The sequence below is a fragment of the Mirounga angustirostris genome, unplaced genomic scaffold, assembly GCF_029215605.1.
Source record: "Mirounga angustirostris isolate CCGP_5_RB_7025 unplaced genomic scaffold, mMirAng1.0.hap1 SCAF_5, whole genome shotgun sequence".
In the NCBI taxonomy this organism is placed as follows: domain Eukaryota; kingdom Metazoa; phylum Chordata; class Mammalia; order Carnivora; family Phocidae; genus Mirounga; species Mirounga angustirostris.
In genome coordinates, this window is record NW_026991713.1 from 20,584,918 (window position 1) to 20,607,147 (window position 22,230).

At 37.8% G+C, this 22,230-nt stretch overlaps 1 protein-coding gene across 1 annotated transcript in view; it reads right to left on the reverse strand.

Moving 5' to 3' along the window:
- The window catches only part of ANO4 (anoctamin 4), a 396,544-nt gene that overhangs the window by 229,100 nt on the left and 145,214 nt on the right, over positions 1 to 22,230 (reverse strand). Inside the window, exon 2 of the mRNA XM_045872759.3 lies at positions 670 to 861. Coding sequence (XP_045728715.1) covers positions 670 to 724 — 55 coding nt within the window. The 5' untranslated portion in view covers positions 725 to 861. The remainder of the gene's footprint in view (positions 1 to 669; positions 862 to 22,230) is intronic.

Genomic DNA, 22,230 nt, shown 5'->3' on the forward strand with positions numbered 1-22,230 from the left:
CTCAACACCCAAAACAATGCCTGGCATGTAGAAGGCGCTCAAAGTAAATTCGCTGAATGAATGAATGAATGCATACTTAGATAAGCCTCTCATCCAAACAAGCAAATAAAACCTTTTAGTTGAAATTACCTATTTTAATTTAAACTCATTTTAACATTTTTAAGAAATCACAGATGTTTTCCAGAGCCTTGAAACTTAATACAATCCCAGTCTTCGCTCCTAATCTCCAGACAATACAGCCAAGGCAAATCAGATAACGCAGGCTTCAAAGTGGGCATTTTTACCTTGAATTTTTCCCTGGATTATCTTAGAGCAAATTATCAAGAAAATGGCCAAATCTTTATTTTATTGTATTATACAATTAAGCTTTTCTGAACTGAGTAAGAGTTTACTCACTCAGATTTTCATTTAGATTCTACTATTATAGGTAGAATGTAGCCTTAACCTTTTCTGACACATCAAGCTCTTTCTCTTCTTTTTGGTCTTGGTGACATTTACCACCGACCAAAGGGAAAAGAAGGGAAAAAACAAGACTCCTTAAAAAGGCAAGTTTAAAAAAAATAAACATAAAAAAATAAAAAGGCAAGTTTAACTGGAATAAAAATATAATGCAGGCAATATTAGGTTGCTGCTAAAATGGGTCTCTGTTGAATATTTCCCATGCATTACCTGGGTGGAAGACTTTGGTTTTCCCATTGGTGATTCCAGAAGAGCTTGCTTCCATTTTTATTGACCTTCTGCCTGGTGGAAGTGAGGAATGCCTGACCACGGGCAGGCGACGTGATCCTGGGCGGCTTGCCACACTTCGCCGTTGATGGATTTGCAAACGCTTTTCAGCCCCATGAATAGATAAACTTAAACCTGGAATGAGAAATAGCACCATTATTATTAAAGAAGTCACTTCTGAATGGTTAAATTGCCAAATTATTTTCTGGCATGAAATACAGACAGCATAAGTAATTATGGTTCAAATTCTTAAGGGATGCTAATGACACTGGAATTCTGATACTGATTGATTTTCACATTGCATTATTCATTGAACATTAGTTCATTCAAAAGTGGACATTCTCAGTTCTCATGACAAGAGTTTCGTGAATGAGATCCAATAAAGTCAAATATTAAAATTCTTTCCAAAATCCTGGGAAAATATGCACTTATTTAGATTAGAAACTATTGCTGGGGTATCTGGAATTTCAATAAAAATCGAGCAATTTTTTTTCCTTTCTTAAAAATATTTTAATTCCAGTAGAATTAACATACAGTGTTAGTTAGTTTCAGGTATACAATATAGTGATTCAACAATTCCATACATCACCCAGTGCTCAATACAACAAATGCTCTCCTTAATGCCCATCACTTATTTCACCCATCCTCCCATCCCCCCATGTACTTCCCCTTCACTAACCATCAGTTTGTTCTCTACAGTTAAGAATCTGTTTCTTGGTTTGTCTCTTTTTCTTTTGCTCATTTGTTTTTTTCCTTAAATTCCACATGAGTGAAATCACATGGTATTTTACTTTCTCTGATTTATTTCATTTAACATACTCTCTAGCTCCATCCATGTTGTTGCAAATGGCAAGATTTCATATTTTTATGGCCTGAATAATATTCCATTATATATATATATATATATATATATACACACCACATATTCTTTGTCCATTCATCAGCTGATGGACATTTGGGCTGCTTCCATAATTTGGCTATTATAAATAATGCTGCAATAAACATATGGATGCATGAATCCCTTTGAATTAGTGTTTTTGTATTTTTTGGGGTAAATACCCAGAAGTGTGATTACTGGATCATAGGGTAGTTCTATTTTTAACTTTTTGAGAAACCCTCATACTGTTTTCCACAGTGGCTACACTAGTTTGTATTCCCAACAACAGTGCAAAAGGGTTGCCCTTTCTCTACCTCCCCACCAAAACTTACTGTTTCTTGTGTTGATTTAAGCCATTCTGACAAATGTGAGGTAAATATCTCATTATAGTTTTGATTTGCATTTCCCTGATGATGAGATGATGAATGATGTTGACCATTTTTTCATGTGTCTGTTTCTTTGGAGAAATGTCTATTCATGTCTTCTGCCCATTTTTAATTGAATTATTTGTGGGTTTTTAGGTGTTGAGTTTTTAAATATATTTTGGATAGTAACCCTTTATCAAATACGTCTTCAAATATCTTCTCCCATTCAGTAGGTTGCCTTTTAGTTTTATTAATTGTTTCCTTCACAGTGCAGAAACATTTTATTTTGATGTAGTCCCAACAGTTTATATTTGCTTTTATTTATATAGTGTCCTTGTTTTAAGTTTTTACAGACTTTGTTTTAAAGTCTACTTTGTCTGATTTAAGTATTGCTACTCCAGCTTTCTTTTGACACCCATCTGCATGATAAATGTTTTTCCATCCCCTCAATTTCAATCTGCAGGTGTCTTTAGGTCTGAAATGAGTCTCTTGTAGGAAGCATACAGATGGGTCTTGTTTTTTTAAACACTGTCACCCTATGACTTTGGATTACAGCATTTAGTCGATTTACATTCAAGGTAATTATTGATATATATGTGTTAATTGCCATTTTGTTACTTGTTTTGTGGTTGTTTTTGTGGTTTTTCTCAGATCCTTTCTTCTCTTTCTTCTCTTTCTTTCATGGCTTGTTAGTTTTCTTTAGTGATATGCTTGGATTCCTTTCTCTTTATTCTTTACATATCTATTAGTGGACTTTGATTTGTGGTTACCATTAGGTTTGTAGATAAAATCTTCTGCATATGGCAGTCTATTAAGTTGATGGTCGCTTAAGTTTGAACCCATTCTTTACTCCTCTCCAGGTTTTAGTTATGTGGTATCATATTTTACATCCTTTTATTTTATGGGTCCCTTGACTGATTTTTTACAGAAATACTTATTTTTACTGCTTTTGTATCTTCTATTTTTCATACTCTCATTTATGATCTTTCCTTTCTACTCAAAGAGTTCCCTTTATTATTTCTTGTAAGGCTGGTTTAGTGGTCATGAACTCCTTTAGTTTTCGTCTATGAAACTCTATCTCTCCTATTCTGAATGATAGCCTTGCTGGATAGAGTATTCTTGGCTATAGATTTTTCTCCCTCAGCACTTTGAATATATCATGTCACCCACTTCTGGCTTGCAAAGTTTCTGGTGAAAAATCCACCATAGCCTTATGGGGACTCCCTTGTATGTAACTGATTTCTTTTCCCTGGTTGTTTTTAAAAATTTTTATCACTACTTTTCACCATTTTGATTACTATGTGTCTTCATGTGGATCATCTTTGGTTGATTTTGTTGGGGGATCTCTGTGCCTCCTGGATCTGGAAATGTTTCCTTTCCCAAATTAGGAAAGTTTTTAGCTATTATTTCTTCAAATAAATTTTCTGCCCCCTTTTCTCTCTCTTCTCCTTCTGGGATCCCTATAACGCAATGTTATTATGCTTGATGGAGTCACTGAGTTCCCGAAGCCTATTCTCATTTTGCGTAATTTTTCTCTCGATTTTTCAGTTTTATTACTTTCCATTACTTTGTCTTCTAGTCATTAATTCATTCCTCTGCTTCTTCCAGCCTATTTAGTCCAGTAAGTTTATTTTTAATTTCACTTATTGTGTTCTACATCTCTGATTGGTTCTTATTTATGTTTTCTATCTCTTTGTTAAGGGTCTCACTGGTGTCCTCCACTCTTCTCAAGCCCAGTATCTTTATGATCATTATTTTAAATTCTCTCTCAGGCATGTTACTTATATCCATTTTACTTAGGTCTCTTGCTGTGGTTTTGTCCAATTTTTTCATTGTGATATATTCCTCTGTCTCCTCATTTTGTCCAGTTCTCTGTGTCTGTTTCTGTGTGTTTGGGAAGTCAGCTACATCTCTTGCTCTTGAAAGTAGTGGGCCAGCTGTGCACTTTTAACTAGGTAGTGCTGGTCCTCCTCCACAGGGGATATACAGCCTTAGCAGAGACCTGGGCTAGCCTGGCCACTCCACAAAGTACCTGCAGGTGAGAGATGCATTCTTAACAAAGTGCCCACATCTTCCACAGGGGGTTGGGAGATATAGTGTTGGTGAGGTCTCCGTGGGTCTTTTCAGGGAGGGGATCTGCAGCACCAGGATTGAGGCAGGACTGGCTGGAGGGGCAGGGCACAGTATAAGCAAGTTAGGTAGGGAGTGCTGGTGCCTTGCTGGTTCCCACAGGTGGCTGTGTGTTTATGATGAGGAGTAGGGGAGAGAAATGGCACCTGCCAGCTCCTTTGTTCCTGGAACAGTCTCTCAGCAAACTCTGATATTAGTAACTAACTTTCCTTCCTGTAAGCTCCAGGTGCCTTTCAAACTGCAGCTTCCAGGCTGCATCTTCACAGGCTGTTTGCTGTGCTATCTCTTTAAGGGTAAGGGCTCAGCTTCCTATTGCCCTCTGGGCTCTGAGAGCTGAGCCAGCTGATTTTTAAAGTTCCAAGGTTTAAGGCCTGCTGATTTTAAGTACTCATGAAATTTAGTCCCTGATTCTCAGAGCCAAATGCTATAGGGATTTCTCTTTCCCTTATAGGCTCCCAGTGTGTTAGTCTGTTTCTTAGCCCTCTCTGTACCTGTGGCTAACCTCTGTCCAGCAGTTAAATCTACAGGGTTTAGGTTCCCACCAAGCTCTTGCCTCTCCTACCCTGTTCAATGTGACCTCTTTTCCACATTTAGTTGTGGAATTTGGCCAGTCTTTGGGTCCTTTTCTGAGTTGTTTGCTCTGAAGCAAGTATTACCTAGTTGTATCTGTGAGATGAGGTGAACTTAGGGTCCTCCTACTCTGCCATCTTCCTAGGAGTCCCCAAGCAACTTTTAATTAAAAAAAAAAAAATCAAGCAACTTTTTTCATAGGATTCATGTATAGACCTCAGTTGAAGATTGAACTCAGATTTATGCCTCTGATAATCAGTATTATGTACCTTTTAAGAGGTAATTTACCCAGGAAAATTTCAAACATACCAAAAGCAAAAAGATTAGTATAATAAATTCCATGTACCCATTATTTAGCTTCAACAAATATCAAGATTTTTTCCATAAAGCTGGGGAGAAAAAAAAGATTTTTCTAATCTTGTTTCATCATATTCCACTCCCTTTGTTGTTGATTTGCTTTTTAGGTGCTAGAGTAGTTTAAAGCAAACTCTAGACATCATGTCAATCTCACCAAAAACAATATTGATTGTATTGACTTACACTGATTATATCAATATGGACTACACCTGATACATAGGAACCATATAAAGAATTCGATATTTTAAAATAATAAAATTATTAATAATCAAAAGATTTTTTAAAAGAACACTCATTGATCACCATTAGAGGTTGCTAAAACACCAATTCATTATTCAGAAAATTGATAAAAGGAAAGAAGCAAGCATTTATCCTTGCCTTTCCTTTACTAACCATATTTCAAGGTAACCAAATAGTTGATAAAATAATGTTTTCACTACAGATTTCCAACTAATAAATTACTGATGGAAAAGAGAATTGGAAAGTAATTTTAGAAGCCTCAGTGAGATGTGAAAGATAAGTTTTGTCTAAAGAAGCACTGTGAGGACAGAGCTAGAATTCAAGCTCATGGAAGACTAAATCCAGACCTTTAAAAAAAAAAAAAAAAAGGCCAAGGAAAGATGTTAGCCTTATTTAATGCCAACAAGCCAGGGGAACATGGTCAGGAATTATGCCATCTGATGGAAGAAAGTTGAGCTTCACCAAATTGCAGAATTTTTTATTAAGAGGAGAATATCTTGAAATTTGAAGGTAGAAATTAGATTTGGAAGTTACCTTACTGGTTGGCTAACTAATCCGGTGCCTTATATAGATGAAGAAACAGCCTGGCAGGGAAAAACCGTCTACTTATCAGTACTGGAAGGCCATAGTAAGAGGTCTATTTAAACCCAGAAAAGAGGGAAATAAAAGCCTGCTCAGAGGTAAAGTGTAAATCCACAATCATGGGTCATGTCTGAGGTATAAAGAGTTATCTTAAATTTCCTCAATGGGTGGAAAAATGATGTGACCTGGGCCAAACTGTAAATTCTAACAAATGTTAAGAAAGGACGACTCAAATCAGAATGAGGTTTGGTCAGCCAAGCATAACAAAAACAACAAACAACAACAACAACAAAACTTGTAATAAACAAACATGAGTAGTGCCCATCCAGACAACAGCCTAAAAGTTTAAGCGTTCCAACAGCCAGACAGTGCTGAGACACAATTTTTCTCTTTATTCTGCCCTTGCCTATTCTTTATTCTTCCTTATTCTGCCCTTGCTCTAACAGCACTCACCAGACAATCTTCAGATTAGGATTTGGTTTCCACTGCAGGGAGACAGTAATCATACCAATGTTCCCATCAACCCAGCAACCAAGGTTCTCAGTGTGGGCTAACTGGCATCCTGAATTTCTTTCTACACTTACATCTCCTCATGACTGCTTAGAATGAATCTGCCCACAGATCTGGTTTCTAAGGCCACAGTGCTATGAGCCTGAGATTTGTTCTTGGGAAATTCACACAGGTAAGGCCAGCCATGGTGGGTGACCCCTTGGGAGACCACCTGGCAGTCTTCCCCTCACAATGCATGCCCCACTCTGATGCTCAGGTGCCTAGGCAAGTGTGAGCCTTTTACTCCTAGGTGTTTCTCTGTGGGCAGAACTAACACAATAGCATCAACCTGGTATTATTCCACTCTGTCATGTTCCCTACCATGGTTGTATGTTCTATATTTCCAGAGAGATGCAAAATGAATTATCTGTAGACCCACCAAGAATGCAGAATGTAGACACATTTTCAGGTGACAGACATAAGGGCTAGGAGATGTTTTAAGTCAACAGCAGACAGCACATGCAGTCTGAATCTGCAACCATGAAACGGACCACTCTTGAAAAAACATTTCTCCTTGTCCCTTTTACAGAGGATTATTGGGCTAAAGGAACCAGGACTATGACTCAGTGGCTACTTCTAGCTCATATAAAACTCCTTTCAAGGAAGTAAAATGTTACAAATGACAATAAAAATTACACTGTGAAAATAAATGGTATAGGTACTTGGAATTGTTGAATTCCATATTAAAAATACAATAATGTAGATCATGGGGGGATATGTCAAAAAAATTCATGAGTATTGCCAGGAAAGGATGGATATGGGGAAGATGGGTATGTTATAAGGGAATTGGGGAGGAATTCTTACTGTCTCAGCAAATTCATATGGCCCTCCAGAAATTAAGATTTCTCAGAGGTTCAAATAAAGGACCTGGCCCATCAGAGCTCTCTTTATACAATGGTTAAATCCACGGGGGAGAGATAGAGCACATAAGACATCAAATCTCCAGATATGAAAAGTTAACATTTATCGAAGACTCAGCAATTACATCTTCAGAAACGAATTATCAGTCAATAAATTGCATCATCCAATTTGTTCTTAATTACTTTTGGAAAAAATGTTGAGGCTGATCATCTATTAAATGCCAGGAACAGTGCTAAATATTGGTCATTACACCGTTAATGCCTCACCCTAGAGAATTTGTATCTACATTTTACAGATAGGAAACCTGAGGCTCCGGTTACTTGTCCAATGTCACACAAGTGAGTAACCGAAATTTTAGCCCTCATCTTTTCCACTACAGCATGCAACCTGATGAATTTACTTAATTATATATCAATACATAGGCTGTTTTTTTGCGGGTTTTTTGTTTTTGTTTTTTAGAGAGGGAGGGGGAGGGGCTGAAGGAAGAGAGAGGAATAGAGTTTTTTTTTTTTTTAAAGATTTTGTTTATTTATTTGACAGAGAGAGACACAGCGAGAGAGGGAACACAAGCAGGGGGAGTGGGAGAGGGAGAAGCAGGCTTCCCGCTGAGCAGGGAGCCCGATGCGGGGCTCGATCCCAGGACCCTGAGATCATGACCTGAGCCGAAGGCAGACGTTCAACGACTGAGCCACCCAGGCGCCACCGAGGAATAGAGTCTTAAGCAGGCTCCACACCAAGCATAGAGCCTGACATGGGGCTTGATCTCACAACCCTGAGATCATGACCTGAGCTGAAATCAAGAGCTGAATGCTGGACTACTTGAGAACAGGCAGAGCAGAGTCAAGAGCCAGCCAAGGAAATGACACTGAGTATGTTGACCTGTGCAACAAATATTTAATTTCATGCTTCCTGTTTCACTATATATTCATCGTCTTTTCCTAGACTCCTTAAGGCCTGAAACTTCGCTGCTTTCCTCGGTTTCAGCAGACAGCTTCCTCCCCAACGCAGCTAAGATGGAGCCCAGGCAATGTCAAGTTTCTAATCTTACCACCTTTCTACCTCAAAATCTCTTTCAAAAAAAGTACCTTTTCTTCTTGAGCCCTATCATCTACCTTACTTGATAAAAGATCTGGAGGCAGAGCTTTGAGAAACACACACCTTTAGGGATGAAGAGAGCAAGAATAGTAGGTGTTAAAATGTTGAGTGCTGGAGCCAGGGTTTCTGGGTTCAATTCTTGGCCATACCATTTTCTACCTATTTTACCTAGTACAAGTTATTTAATCTTTTGTGCCTCAGTTTAATCACCTGTAAAAGGGGGACAATAACAGTTTCTACCTCACAGAGTCATGAGAATGAGTTAATACCTACAAAGTGCTTAGGGCAGTGCCCAGCATACAGCAGGTACACAGTGCAAGGCAGAGGTCATCATTGCCTTCTATCAAATAAATGACTTCCCTGCACTTTTCACTCTCACTCCTTAGGCCCTAGAATTTAACACCATTGCCTCTGATCATCTGTTTTTAAACTTTTCCTCTGGTTTCCATGACACTCATGCTTCTTGCTACTCCCTCTCCTAACTGGAAACTCTCTTCCTTGTTCCCAAAGGTGGGGGTGTTAGTTTCCTTGGGCTACCATAACTTATTACCACAGCTTTGGTGGCTTGAAATAACAGAAATTTATTATTTCCCTGTTCTGGAGGCTAGAAGTCTGAAGTCAAGGTGTTAGGAGGACTGTGATTTCTCCAGAAGCTCTGGAGGTGACCCTTTTCTCTTTGCTTCTCTCAGCCACTCATGGGTTCTGGCATTCCTTGGTATTTCTTGCCTTGTGACCACATCACTCCAATGTCTGTCTCCATGGTCTCATCACCTCCTATCTCCCTCTGCCTTTCTCTTATAAGGACATGGGTGATGGCATTTAGGGGCCACCTGTAATACAGGATAATTTCTTCATCTTAAGGTCCTTAATCACATCTATAAACTCTTTCCAAATAAGTTCACCTCCACAAGCTCTGCGGATTAGAACATGGATGCATAGCGGTGCCTGGGTGGCTCAGTTGTTAAGCGTCTGCCTTCGGCTCAGGTCGTGGTCCCAGGGTCCTGGGATCGAGCCCCGCATCAGGCTCCCTGCTTGGCGGAGAGCCTGCTTCTCCCTCTCCCTCTCTCTGCTGCTCTGCCTACTTGTGCTCTCTCTCTCTGTATTAAACAAATAAATAAAAATCTTAAAAAAAAAAAAAAACACGGATGCATATTTGGGGGCTATTATCAGTCTACCATGGGGGGGGCGGTATTTCCCAACATTTTGACTTTGCTCTTCTCTCTCTTAATCCTCACCGCAAGCAATCTTCCAGATCCCACATCTCCAGCTATTGTCTTCATGTGGTCATCTCCCAAAGTCACTCGCTCTGTCTCCCAAATTTCAAGCCCATATTTCCTACTTGGCCTGAATCTTCTGAGAAATTCGTTGAGTCCACAGAAACACAATAAAGGTTTAATATTTTGATAAGAGAACACAAGCTCAGATTTCTTTTAAGTACCTTATATTTTCCTTAAAATCCTATCTAAAAATGGGAGTATTTTTCTCAATAAAATAAAATTCTTTGGTGCTCTTTCTCTCTGGCTCACTTCCAAGGTGCACTAGCTATGGGTGCATTGTGCAGAAATGCACCCATGTAAAAGCGATTTGCTTTCATCTAAATGTCACTCCTGTGATTCAGAAGAGCTCTGTGCCACGGGAACATCTGCAGTTCTGCCGATGTTTTACAACTTGCAGCCAGAGCGCCTCTGTGTTGCATCACTCTCCTTGTCATTTCTTAGATAAATTACTTTTCAAACCACTGAAAACCTATGTTTTGAATGTCACTACCATGAGCAAAACATAAAACTCACCTATTCCTGATTAAGAAAAAAAGTAATTTGTGCAAGGGGATATTTATTTCTACTTTTCTCTTTTTTCTCAGATTTAACTACAAAGTAGAGAACGAATCTGGCACTTCCTCTTCCCAAAACACTTATGAGAAGAGAAGTGAAAATTCTCCTGGCTGCTTCTCAGGCTTAGAATTGCTTTCCCAAACTTCTGGAGCTTTTCTAATCCTCTTTTATTTGGTTCAAAATACATTTTACAAAATATTTATAAAATAGGCTGATACCCCCCCATATCCTAGGGAGGAAGAAGACTCAAACATGGAGATTGCACATAGCCAAGGGTGTACGCCAATTATTATTAGCTTAGGTATAATCCCATTACAGGGGGCAGAATTTGTGCAACCTCAGTCAGATGAGCTCAGGTGGACCCACGGCAAACATTCTGAGGAGCTTTGAGTGTCGGAAATGGTGGGTAACTCAATGTGGGCACATTCCAGGGAGCAGTCACAAATGTGGAGATGTAACCCATTTGAGATCCCTCTGGAGGCCTGAAGATGGAGCACTGTTTAGTCTTAGTAGATCTGATGAGAGGATTTGCTACAATCCAACCTTCCTCCATCACACCAGGTCCTTGGGTGTGTCATGTCTCCTTCAGTTTGGTCTCCCTGCATTGTAGCAGGCTATTTGATGGACTGGCATCAACATATTACACAAATCCAGCAGTACCAACACATCAAAACACATCAAAACTTCCAAGTCACTGTTACTTGTAATTTTTTGTGACAGTTGTCTATCTAAAGCCACATGAACTTGGCATTCAAGCACTTTGAAAAAAGACCAAAATGCTAAAGATTAGATATATTACCTAGATTTAACTTTTGGTTCAATGTCTACATAAAGAATTTACAGAATCAGAAAGGATAGGAGCCTATAAGAATGTATAACCAGCATTACTAAATTAAAATAAAGTGCTGCAGATAAATTACCAGGGTTTCTCTCCTTCAAAGCCACCTCTAGATCCTATATACCCTTTTTGTAACTTCTTTGTTTCTTATGCCTGAGGCTGATTGAGAGTTTCCTCGCCCCCGCCCCCACTACAGAATTTTACCAGAAGCACTTCATTTCAGGAAACCACAGTGACACAGGGAATTACTGTCCCCAGTTCATACCTTCTCGCTACCATGTGGCCCATCAGTACTTCCCAATAAGGAGGGAAAGTATGTTCCCTGCTCTGTTGATTTTGGACGTGGTCATCATGACTTGCACTGGACATAATGAAAGCAGAGACATGAAACGTGCTTGCATAGTTTTGCCTGAGTTAATTATTTCCTGCCCGCCCCCCCCTCTTAGTTCAGCACTTCTGAGGGTCCTCTACAAGATCTACTCCTATTGGATGGCCCCTTTTCCACAGCTCTCTTTCTGCTGGGCTCTAATATTACCCTTGCCTCTTTACAAATAGTTAAGCTCCCACTGTTGCCAGACCCTGAGTGCTTCACTACCTCTTAATTTCCGTAACACAATCCCTCCTATGCAACGTAAGAATCACTTTTATTAGTCTGTTCATTTGTTAGAATTCTGTTTTCTCCTGAACCCTGGTTATCAGAGACTTGGAAATCCATCCCTTTCAATTTTAACACTTAAAGCTTCTACATCCTCATAAATCAATGACAACATCACTGAGAACTTCCTTGGAAGGTTCTCAAAAACTTCATGTGTGCTATCCTTCACCTTTATTCCCCAAGATTTTCTCATTTTATGACATTTTTGTCATCTTTTTTTTTTTCTTCACTACTCTGAAGGCTAATCTAAACCCTGGATTTCTCACTTCACCTCATCCTGCAATATTTTACTTATCCTAAATCTTACATTCTCACACTGGGGAGCACTGAGAAAATGGCTATGGAATTCTTGTCATCCATGAAAGTTTAAGGGTTTTCCTTGTGTTCTGTGGCTTTAGACACAATGTACTCCACCCCCCCAACACACACACAGATATAAAACTTCTAACATGAAATTTGTCATAGATCATATTTAAGGATGTAAACAAGATGGAAGTAGGCAATTACAAGAGTATCGTTTAAAATTAACATCTTGGGAAAGAGCTCTTTTTGAGACCTTCAATTGTTTTTGATTGGTTCATGGAACAAACATTTGTTAAGAGCTCACTCTGCTAAGCACTGAGGATTCAAGGATTCAGAGATTAAAGGATAAAGTCCTTACATTCACGGAGCTCAGAGTCTGACAAAGGAGGCATACCCCAGTCCTAAAAGCAAAGAGCTAGGTCTTCCAATGTCACCTGGAGAAAGATATCAACACTTCTTGGATTTAAAAAAGATCAGGTCATTTTGTCTTTCCTTAAGCAGCCAGTGAAAAGGCAACTCTGGTTTTTCTAAAACAAATTTAATTATTTGGAATTTTTCATAATAGACAGTGGTGTGGTCAAATGTCATCACACCCCATGTACATACAGTTAGGGGTAGGCAACAAAAATAACCAAGAAACTAGGTGTCCACTTCACATGGTAAAACCCACACATTGTGAAAAAGTAAACACAGCAATTCCTAAATTTCAGGGGAACCACTTAAGTGGTATCTCCAAGTGAGCAACTTAAATAGCATAAGAACATTATTCCTTAAGATCCTTGGACTCAACTTTAACTTATCTTGGCAATCAATAAAATGCTTCTAGAAGTGAAACAAAATGTCTTATTACCAGTAACATCAAATGATAAGCATTAACCCACTAAAAGGAATAGTACTTTATACAAGATTTTGGTCATTTAGGCAAGTGAGCAAAAATTTAGTTAGAACTCTTTTTTACAAAATAACTTATTTCTACTGATAATGACTAAGCTCTACACCCTCCTAGGCCCAATCACAGAAACAAGGATGATGAAGGCAGAATCTGTGTTCCTGCAAGGAAAAAAAAAAAGTATGCAGAAGTAACTCTAACAGAAAGGAGAGGTGAAAGGGCCACAAGGGAGGTATTCAGATTATGTACACTCCAATCACACTTCTCCTATAAAGAGTCATATAGTAGTTTTGCTTTGTGGGTCATATGATCTCTGTTGCAATTATTCAACTCTGCTAGTATAGCTCTAAAGAAGCCACTGACAATTTATAAATAAAGGAGTGTGGCTGAGTTCCAATAAAGTTTTACTTTTAAAACCAGGCAGTGAGTCAGATTTGGGCTGTAGTTTTCCCCACTCAGAGTTGTGGGGAAAGGCTATAAGGAAAGGCTTCATGAAGAGAGCAGTACCTGGTGTCACTAAGTTTAGACAGCTGGGTAAGTTTCTTTTTTTTTTTTTTTTAAGATTTTTTATTTATTTATTTGAGAGAGAGAGAATGAGAGACAGAGAGCATGAGAGGGAGGAGGGTCAGAGGGAGAAGCAGACTCCCTGCCGAGCAGGGAGCCCGATGCGGGACTCGATCCCGGGACTCCAGGATCATGACCTGAGCCGAAGGCAGTCGCTTAACCAACTGAGCCACCCACGCGCCCCTGGGTAAGTTTCTAATAGGCAAAGATGGAGGGAAAGAATATTCCTGGCAACAAGGCAACAAGGGCATGAGGGTATACAAGAACAGAGTGAATTCATGGAAGGAAGAACTATCTAGTTTCAAAAATGTTTAAGATAGGTGAGCAGTAACACTGGCTACTTAGACTGAAAGTAATGACAAGAAAAACTGACTTTTGTATGGAATTTTAAAATTTTTAGACAATTTGTCAAGAGCCTTGAATGCTGCACGAAGAGTATAACCTTCATTTTAGGACAATGAGGAATCACTGAAGATATGTGAGCAAGGTTGGGAGGGTGCATCATCAGAACAGGGATTTAAGAAGAGACTGCCTACTTCAACTGGGGAAAAAGATCAGGGTAAAAACCATAGGCGCCTGGATCAGAACAGTGGCAGTAAGGATAGTAAGGATACAAACAGAGAGACTGCAAGTAGATTCTGTAGAATTTGATAAGCTTTTTGGGGTTTAGGGGTGTGAGGAAAGAATCAAAATTATCTTTGGATCTGAAGATAGTAGCAGAAATAAAAACAGATGGGATATTTGATAGGCAAGATGTTGGATTAAGCTTTGGATATGCTAGGTCTCTGGCTCCCCCTAGAAAAATAACTCTTTTCCAGGGTATTATTTTTAAGCCATAGTCTTTGGATTTGGACATCCAAATAAAATGGTTCACCCAGCACTGCCAGAAATAGAGGTGTGGAGTTTGGAAATGTTGCTGGCTGGAGTTATTTGCCTAGAACTGCACTGGGGGGGCAGTGAAGGAGACAGATTAATGCTAAATCTCTGAGAGATACCGTAATTTTTGTAGAAAAGAAATGAGATCTCAGATAAATCTTGAGGGAACTTCTAGAAGGGGAGTAACCAAAATAACAGCAACAATTGTTAGCATTTGTGGAGGGTTTACTACTTGCCAGGCATCATTCTAAGAGAAACAAATATGTTAACTCATTTAATCATTGTGTCAATCATACATGAGACATACACATTCTTTACTTCCATTTTACAGATGAGAAAATTGAGGTGCAGAAATAGTGTGTAACTTACCAAAGGTCACACATAAGTGGGACAGCCAGGATTTGAACCCAGGCAGCCTGACTAGCCTACATAGCAATATTGCTCTCAGTAGGAGAAGGGAGTCAAAGGGACTGACTGCATGCTAAAGGAACATTGAAGAAGTTGAGAACAGAGAGAGGTTTAAAGTGAACTGAGACAGAAATGGATGCCAAAATACAAAAAGCTGAAGAATGAGAAGATGGGCAGTAAACACAGGAAGTACAGACAGTGAATCCAATACCCTGAATTTAGGCCCTGTGGCAGGCAGAATAACGGTTCTCCTGGAATCTGTGAATATGGTACCATACACACGGCAAAGAGGACTTTGCAAATTTGATTAAGGACTTTGATATGGGGAGATTATACTGGGTTATATGGGGAAACCCAATCTCATCATCAGGCCTTAAAAGCAGAGAACCTTTTGTGGCTGGGGTCAGAGAGAGATGCTCGATTGCTGGCTCATGGAAGGGACCATGAGGCAAAGAATATGGCAGCTCTAGAAGCTGAAAAAGGAAGGGAAACAAATTCTCCCCTAGAGCCTCCAAAAGAAACAAAGCCCTGCTAACAGTTTGATTTGGGCAAGTGAGAATTGTGTCAAACTTCTACCTTGCGGAACTTTAAGATAATAAATTTGTGTCATTTTCAGCCACCAAGTGTGTGATAATTTGTTACCATAGCAATAAAACACTAATCCAGGTTCCCATGTCTTCTTAATCTGATTAATATTTTTGCTAATGATTCCAACACCCTGGTCTCTCAGCCTATCCCAGGCCATCACCACTGATAATGAGCCTTCCCCAGAGTCAGCATGGCCTCCCAGATGTTCAAGGCAGTGTACTCAGGGGACAGGGAAGGAGACAGATGGTAAAGTTGGCTCTGTCTGAATTTCCTTAATCAATATTTAATTTCACTGGCCATAAAACAAATGTTAATTCAGAAAAGTCTAAAAATTTATCAAAACTAACTTCAGAATACAGCCCACTAATTATTTACTGATTACAGCTCTATGCTAATAATGGTACAATTAGATTTTTAGCTGTATAATGTGCTTCTATAGACACTAGGTTTAACAAATGTTTGAAAAACAGAAACAAAATGACACTAAATTACATGCACTTTGAAATTTAACTTTTTAATCAAATTTACAATGATTATTTCCGGAAGAACAATGAAGGTTATTTATGTGATTTGAGTTATAAAACTGATCTTGACTAATTTCAGTATTACTTAATTAAATTTCTGATACAGCTAATTAATAAAAATTTGTATGGCAGACAATTTTTATATCTTAAGGCCCATTTGAAATGCCTTAAATTGTAAATGTATATTTTTTTCTTAAACATTTAAAATAATTTATCCCTTACTTTGCAAAAATATTTAGCAAAAGGATTTGAGATAGCTCAAAGCAAGGTATATTTTTATTCTATATGAGCTTTATTCTATATGATCTTTAAAATTATTTTGTCATCTGTTACACAGTGTTGAAAGCCTGTCCATAAGGCTTACATAAATAATACGTTAGTCCACATGGAATTAATAGATATATACAGAACATTCCATCCAACAGCAAAGACAAATTCTTCTCAAGTGCAATGGAACATTCTCCAGGATAGATCATATGTTAGACCACAAACAGGTCCTAATAAATTTAGGAATACTGAAATCCTATCAGGCATCACTTCTAACCACAATGGTATAAAACTAGAAATGAATTACAAAAAAAAAAAAAGGAAAATACACAAATATGTAGAGATTAAGCAACATGTTCCTGAACAACCAATGGGTCGAAGAAGAAATCAACAGGGAAATCAGAAAATATGAGCAAAATAAAATGGAAACACAACATACTAAATGTACAGGAAACAGCAAAAGCAGTTGTAAGAGAGAAGCTTATAGTGATAAACACCTACATTAAGAAAAAAGAAACATCTCAAACAACCTAACTCTACACCTCAAGAACTGGAAAAGGAAAAACAACTTACGCCAAAGTTAGCAGAAGGAAGAAGCTAACAAAGATCAGAGTAAAAAGAAAACAGACTCGAAAGATCAGTGAAATGGAGAGTTGTTTGTTTGTTTGTTTGTTTTGAGAAGATCAACAAAACTGACAAACCTTTAGCTAGACTAAGAAAAAAAGAAAACTAATAAATGAAAGAGGGATTACAACTGATAACACAGAAATACTAAGAATCAATAGAAAACTACTATGTATAGTTGTATGCCAACAAATTAGATAACCTAGAAAAAATGGATAAATTCCTAGAAATGTACAACTTGCCAGGACTGAATCATGAGCAGAAAATCTGAATAGACCAATTGCTAATAAGGAGATAAAAATCAGTAATCAAAAGCCTAAGAAATGAAAGTCTAAGAACAGATGGCTTCATTGGTGAATTCTCCAAACATTTAAAAAACTGAATACCAATCATTCTCAAACTCTTCCAAAATACAACTGAAGAGGAGAGAGCACTTCTAAACTCATGTTATGAGGCCAGCATTACTTTGATACCAAAGCCAGACAAGGACACTACAAGAAAAGGAAATTACAGGCCAACATCCCTGAGGAACATCCTCAAAAATCCTCAGACAAAATATTAGCAAATTCAATTCAACAGCACATTAAAAGGATCATACATACACCATGATCAAGCTGGATTTATTCCTGGAATTCAAAGATAGTTCAACATATGCAAATCAATATATGTGATACACCACATTAACAAAGTGAAAGATAAAAATGATATGATCATCTCAACAGATGCAGAAAAATCATTTGACAAAATTCAACATCCTTTCATAATAAAACTCTCAACAACCTGAGTATAGAAAAAATGTACCTCAACATAATAAAAATAAAAACATGACAAGCTCACAGCTAACATCATCCTCGACAGTGAAAAGCTAAAAGCTTTTCCTGTAAAACCAGGAACAATATGAGGATGCCTATTTTGACCACACATATTCAAATGGTGCTAGAAGTCCTACCCAGAGCAATTAGGTAAGAAAAAGATTGAAAGGTATTCAAATTGGAAAAGAGAAAGTATAGTAAAATTCTCTCAGTTTGCATGATGTATTATTTATAGAAAACCCTAAAAACTCCAACAAAACTCTTAGAATTAATAAATTCAGTAAAGTTGCAGGATACAAAAACAACCTGCAAAAATCAGCCACACTTCTATACACTAAGAACAAACTATCTGAAAGAGAAATTAAGAGAACAATCTCATTAATGGTAGCATCAAAAAGAGTAAAACATTTAGAAATAAATTTAACCAAGCAGATGAAAGATCTGTACACTGAAAACCACAAAACATTGATGAAAGAAATTTAAAAAGACCCAAATAAGTGATTAGATATTCCGTGCTAATGAATCAGAAGAATATTGTTAAAATGTCCAAACAATCCACAGATTGAATACAATCTCTATCAAAATCCCAATAGCATTTTTCACAGAAATAGAACAAACAATCCTAAAATTTGTATGGAACCACAATAAATCCCAAATAGCCAAAGCAATCTAGGGAAAGAAGGACAAAACTGTAGGCATCACACTTCCTGATTTCAAACTATGTAACAAAGCTATACTAATCAATACAAAATGGTACTGGCATAAAAATCACACACAGATCAATGGAACAGAAAAGAGGATCCAGAAATAAATTCATGCAAGAGCCAAGAATATACAATGGGGAAAGGACAATGTCTTTAATGAATAGTGTTAGGGAAACAGGATAGCTACATTCAAAAGAATGAAACTGGACCTTTATCTTACACCATACACAAAAATCAACTCAAAATGGATTAAAGACTTGAATGGAATACCTGAAACGGTAAAACTCCTAGAAGGAAACATAGGAGGTAAGCTCCTTGACACTGGTCTTGGCAATGTTCTTTTAGATTTGATATCCAAAGCAATGACAACAAAAGAAAATAAATATGTGGGACTACATTAAACTAAAAAGCTTCTGCACAGCAAAGGAAACTATCAACCAAATGAAAAAGCAACTTACTAAATGGGAGAAAATGTCTGCAAACTATATATCTGATTAGGGGTTAATAACCAGAATATATAAAGAACTCATACAACTCAATAACAAAAAAGGAAAGAATCCAATTTAAAAATGGGCAGAAGGTCTGAACAGACATTTTTCCCAAGATGACATACAAATGGCTAACAGGTACATGAAAAGATGCTCAATATCACTAATCCTCAGGGAAATGCAAATCAAAACCACAATGAGGTATCACCTCACACCATGCTAGGGTGTCTATTATTGAAAAGTCAAGAAATAACACATGTTGGTGAGGATGTGTAGAAAAGGGGACCCTTGTACACTACTGGTTAGAATGTAAACTGGTACAGACACTATAGAAAATAGTATAGAAGCTTCTCAGAAAATTAAAACTGGAACTACTATATGATCCAGAAATCCTACTTCTAAGTGTGTATCCAAAAAAAAATCTAAACATTATCTTGAAGAGATATCTCTACCCCCATGTTCACTGCAAAAATTTTTACTATAGTCAAGACATAGAGACAACCTAAATGCCCATCAATGGATAAAGAAAATTTGGTATATACCATGTATTATATAATATTATTAATGTAATATTATTCAGCCATAAGAAAGAAGGAAATCCTGCTATTTGCAATACATGGATGAACCTAGATAAAGACAATTACTGCATGATCTCACTTGTATGTATAATCTAAAAAAAGTCTAAAAAAAAAAAACTCATGGAAACAGAATGAATTGGTGATCCCTAGGGTTCAGGGGGTGGAGCAAACAGGAGCAAACAGGATGAGGCTGGTACAAACTTTCAATTCTAGGATGAATAAGGTCTATGGATTGAATGGGTAACACTGGTGAATGTTGTAAATACAGCTAATACCATATTATACAAATAAAATTTGCTGAGAGTAGAACTTAAGTGTTCTCACTGCATACATATATACATATATACCACACACACACACACACACACACACACAGAGTAATATGTGAGATGATGAATGTGGTAATTAACTTGATAGTTGTATACTTTAAATTTATTTTTTAAAGATTTTATTTATCTGTTTGAGAGAGAGTGCGCCACAGAAGGAGAGGGAGATGGACCTGGGGCTCAATCCCAGGACCCTGAGATTATGACCTGAGCCAAAGGAAGACATTTAACCAACTGAGCCACCCAGGCGCCCCTAAATATTTTTAATTATATCTCAATAAAGATGAAAAAAAAAACAGGGTTGTGTATTAAATCATTGTTGTATGACAACTGCTTTTCTCCCTTTTAAACAACTGTGTTGGATTGTAAAATTCCACAAGCATGTAACATTAGAGTTGGAAGAAAGCGTACAGATCACCTGTTCCAACAACCTCGTATTCTAGATGAGGAAGCTGGAGTCTAAAACAGTTCCATGATAGGCCCAGACAACACCACAATTTCAGCAGCAGAGTAAAAACTAAAATCAGATCTTCTGGTCTCAAACTCTTCCATCACAACAGACTGCTAAGACTTAACGATAGAAACCTAATGGGAAATCATTTATTTTAGGATTTACATATTATTTAGAGTGGAGAATTTGATAAGCACAGCCAATCAATGCTTGAATATATTCTGCAAATAAACTGATGAAAAGGCATATGCTTCCACAAAATCTGACTCTTAGGAGTGCACTGGGTGGATGCATGACAGGTGTAGGGATATAAAGAAGGGAATTTCAGAGAAAATGGTCACATAGATAAACATCTTCACAGCTTAGAGTAGGTACTCTTGCAGCACAAAGGCCTGGCTGGAAGTTGTACTAAACATACCGACACATTTTTGTTTCTGTAAAGATTTTTATTTGTTTTTTTGAGAACAAGAGCAGGGGGAGGGGTAAGGGGAAGGGAGAAACAGACTCTCCGCTGAGCAGGGAGTCAGATGGCAGCCTGATCCCAGGACCCTGGGATCATGACCTGAGCCAAAGGCAGACACTTAACTGACTGAGCCACCCAGGTGCCAAAACACAGCAACATGTTTTAGTGAGGTCTTGCATATGGGCAATGGTGGTAAGGATCCACTGGCAGTGACCTTAATTTACTCACCTCACAAAAAAATCACATCATTAGAAAGAAATATAGTCAAGGTTTTTTTTTTTTTTTTAATCTGATGTGGGGAAGCTGTGATCCATGCTGTTCCTTGGATATGAAATGAGAATTAAGTTTTGATGTAACTTTTTATTTTTTCAATTAACTTCAGACTTAGAATATTACAATATATTTTCCAGACTGCAACAGAGCATGGTGATTAAGAACAGATTCTGGAGCCAGACCTTCTGGATTCAAGTCTGGACTGTGGCCTTGCACTTCTATGCCTAGTTTCTTCATATGTCAACAAAGGAAAAAGACAAAATCTATCCCAAAGAGTTATTGTGAAGATTAGATGAGTCATGTGTCTGGAACGGTACCTGTCTCTAATAAGCACTCAATAAATATTTGCCATTATAGAATGATTACCAAGATGTAATTAACATATCCATGATATCACATAGTTAATGTGTGGTGAGAATGCTGAAGATCTCAGCAACTTTCAAGTATACAAAAAATGTCTACATACAACTTTCTCCAAATACTTAGCTTTTAATTCATCAAATATTTATTACACATTTACAATATGCCTACCACTGTGCTAAGTGCTGAAATATATGCAAAAGAAGGAGACGATCTGCTCCCAGCTCTGAGGGATGTCCAATCTCACAGGTAGACCACAATTACATTCATAAGCTCTAAGCCAATCCCAGATCCCCAAATGAAACTGGAGCTCACAGTTATCTAAAGCTATCAGCTCCACTAGTGGAGGTTGAGACTAATCTATAGGTCTCCAAACTTCTTAATTTCTTACTCCTTTATCTACAACATGATTTCCACTAGGACAGGAATTATATAAAGTAAAAAGCTAAGCTGAGTGAATAGTAATACTTCTAGTATTGACAAGGATATGTTTCAATGGCTTGTTTCCCTATCAGAAATTTTAACGGCACTAGAAATTTTAGAAAGTGAGATTTATGGCACTAAATTCAATACATTAATACCAGGAGGCACAGAGAACCCCTCTCAAAATCAATAAAAATAAGTCAACACCCTGACATCTAATAATAAAACTTATGAGTCTCAGAGACAAAGAGAAAATCCTGAAAGCAGCTCAGGAGAAGAGATATGTAACTACAATGATAGAAACATTAGATTGGCAACAGACCTAACCACAGAGACCTGGCAGGCCAGAAAGGACTGGCATGATATAGTCAGAGCACTAAACGAGAAAAATATGCAGCCAAGAATACTATATCCAGCTAGGCTGTCATTGAAAATAGAAGGAGAGATCAAAAGCGTCCAGGACAAACAAAAACTAAACGAATTTGCAAACATGAAACCAGCCCTAAAAGAAATATGGAAAGGGGTCCTCTAAGCAAAGAGAGAGGCTAAAAGTAACATAGACCAGAAAGGAACACAGACAATATACAGTAACAGTCACCTTACAGGCCATACAATGGCACTAAATTCCTATC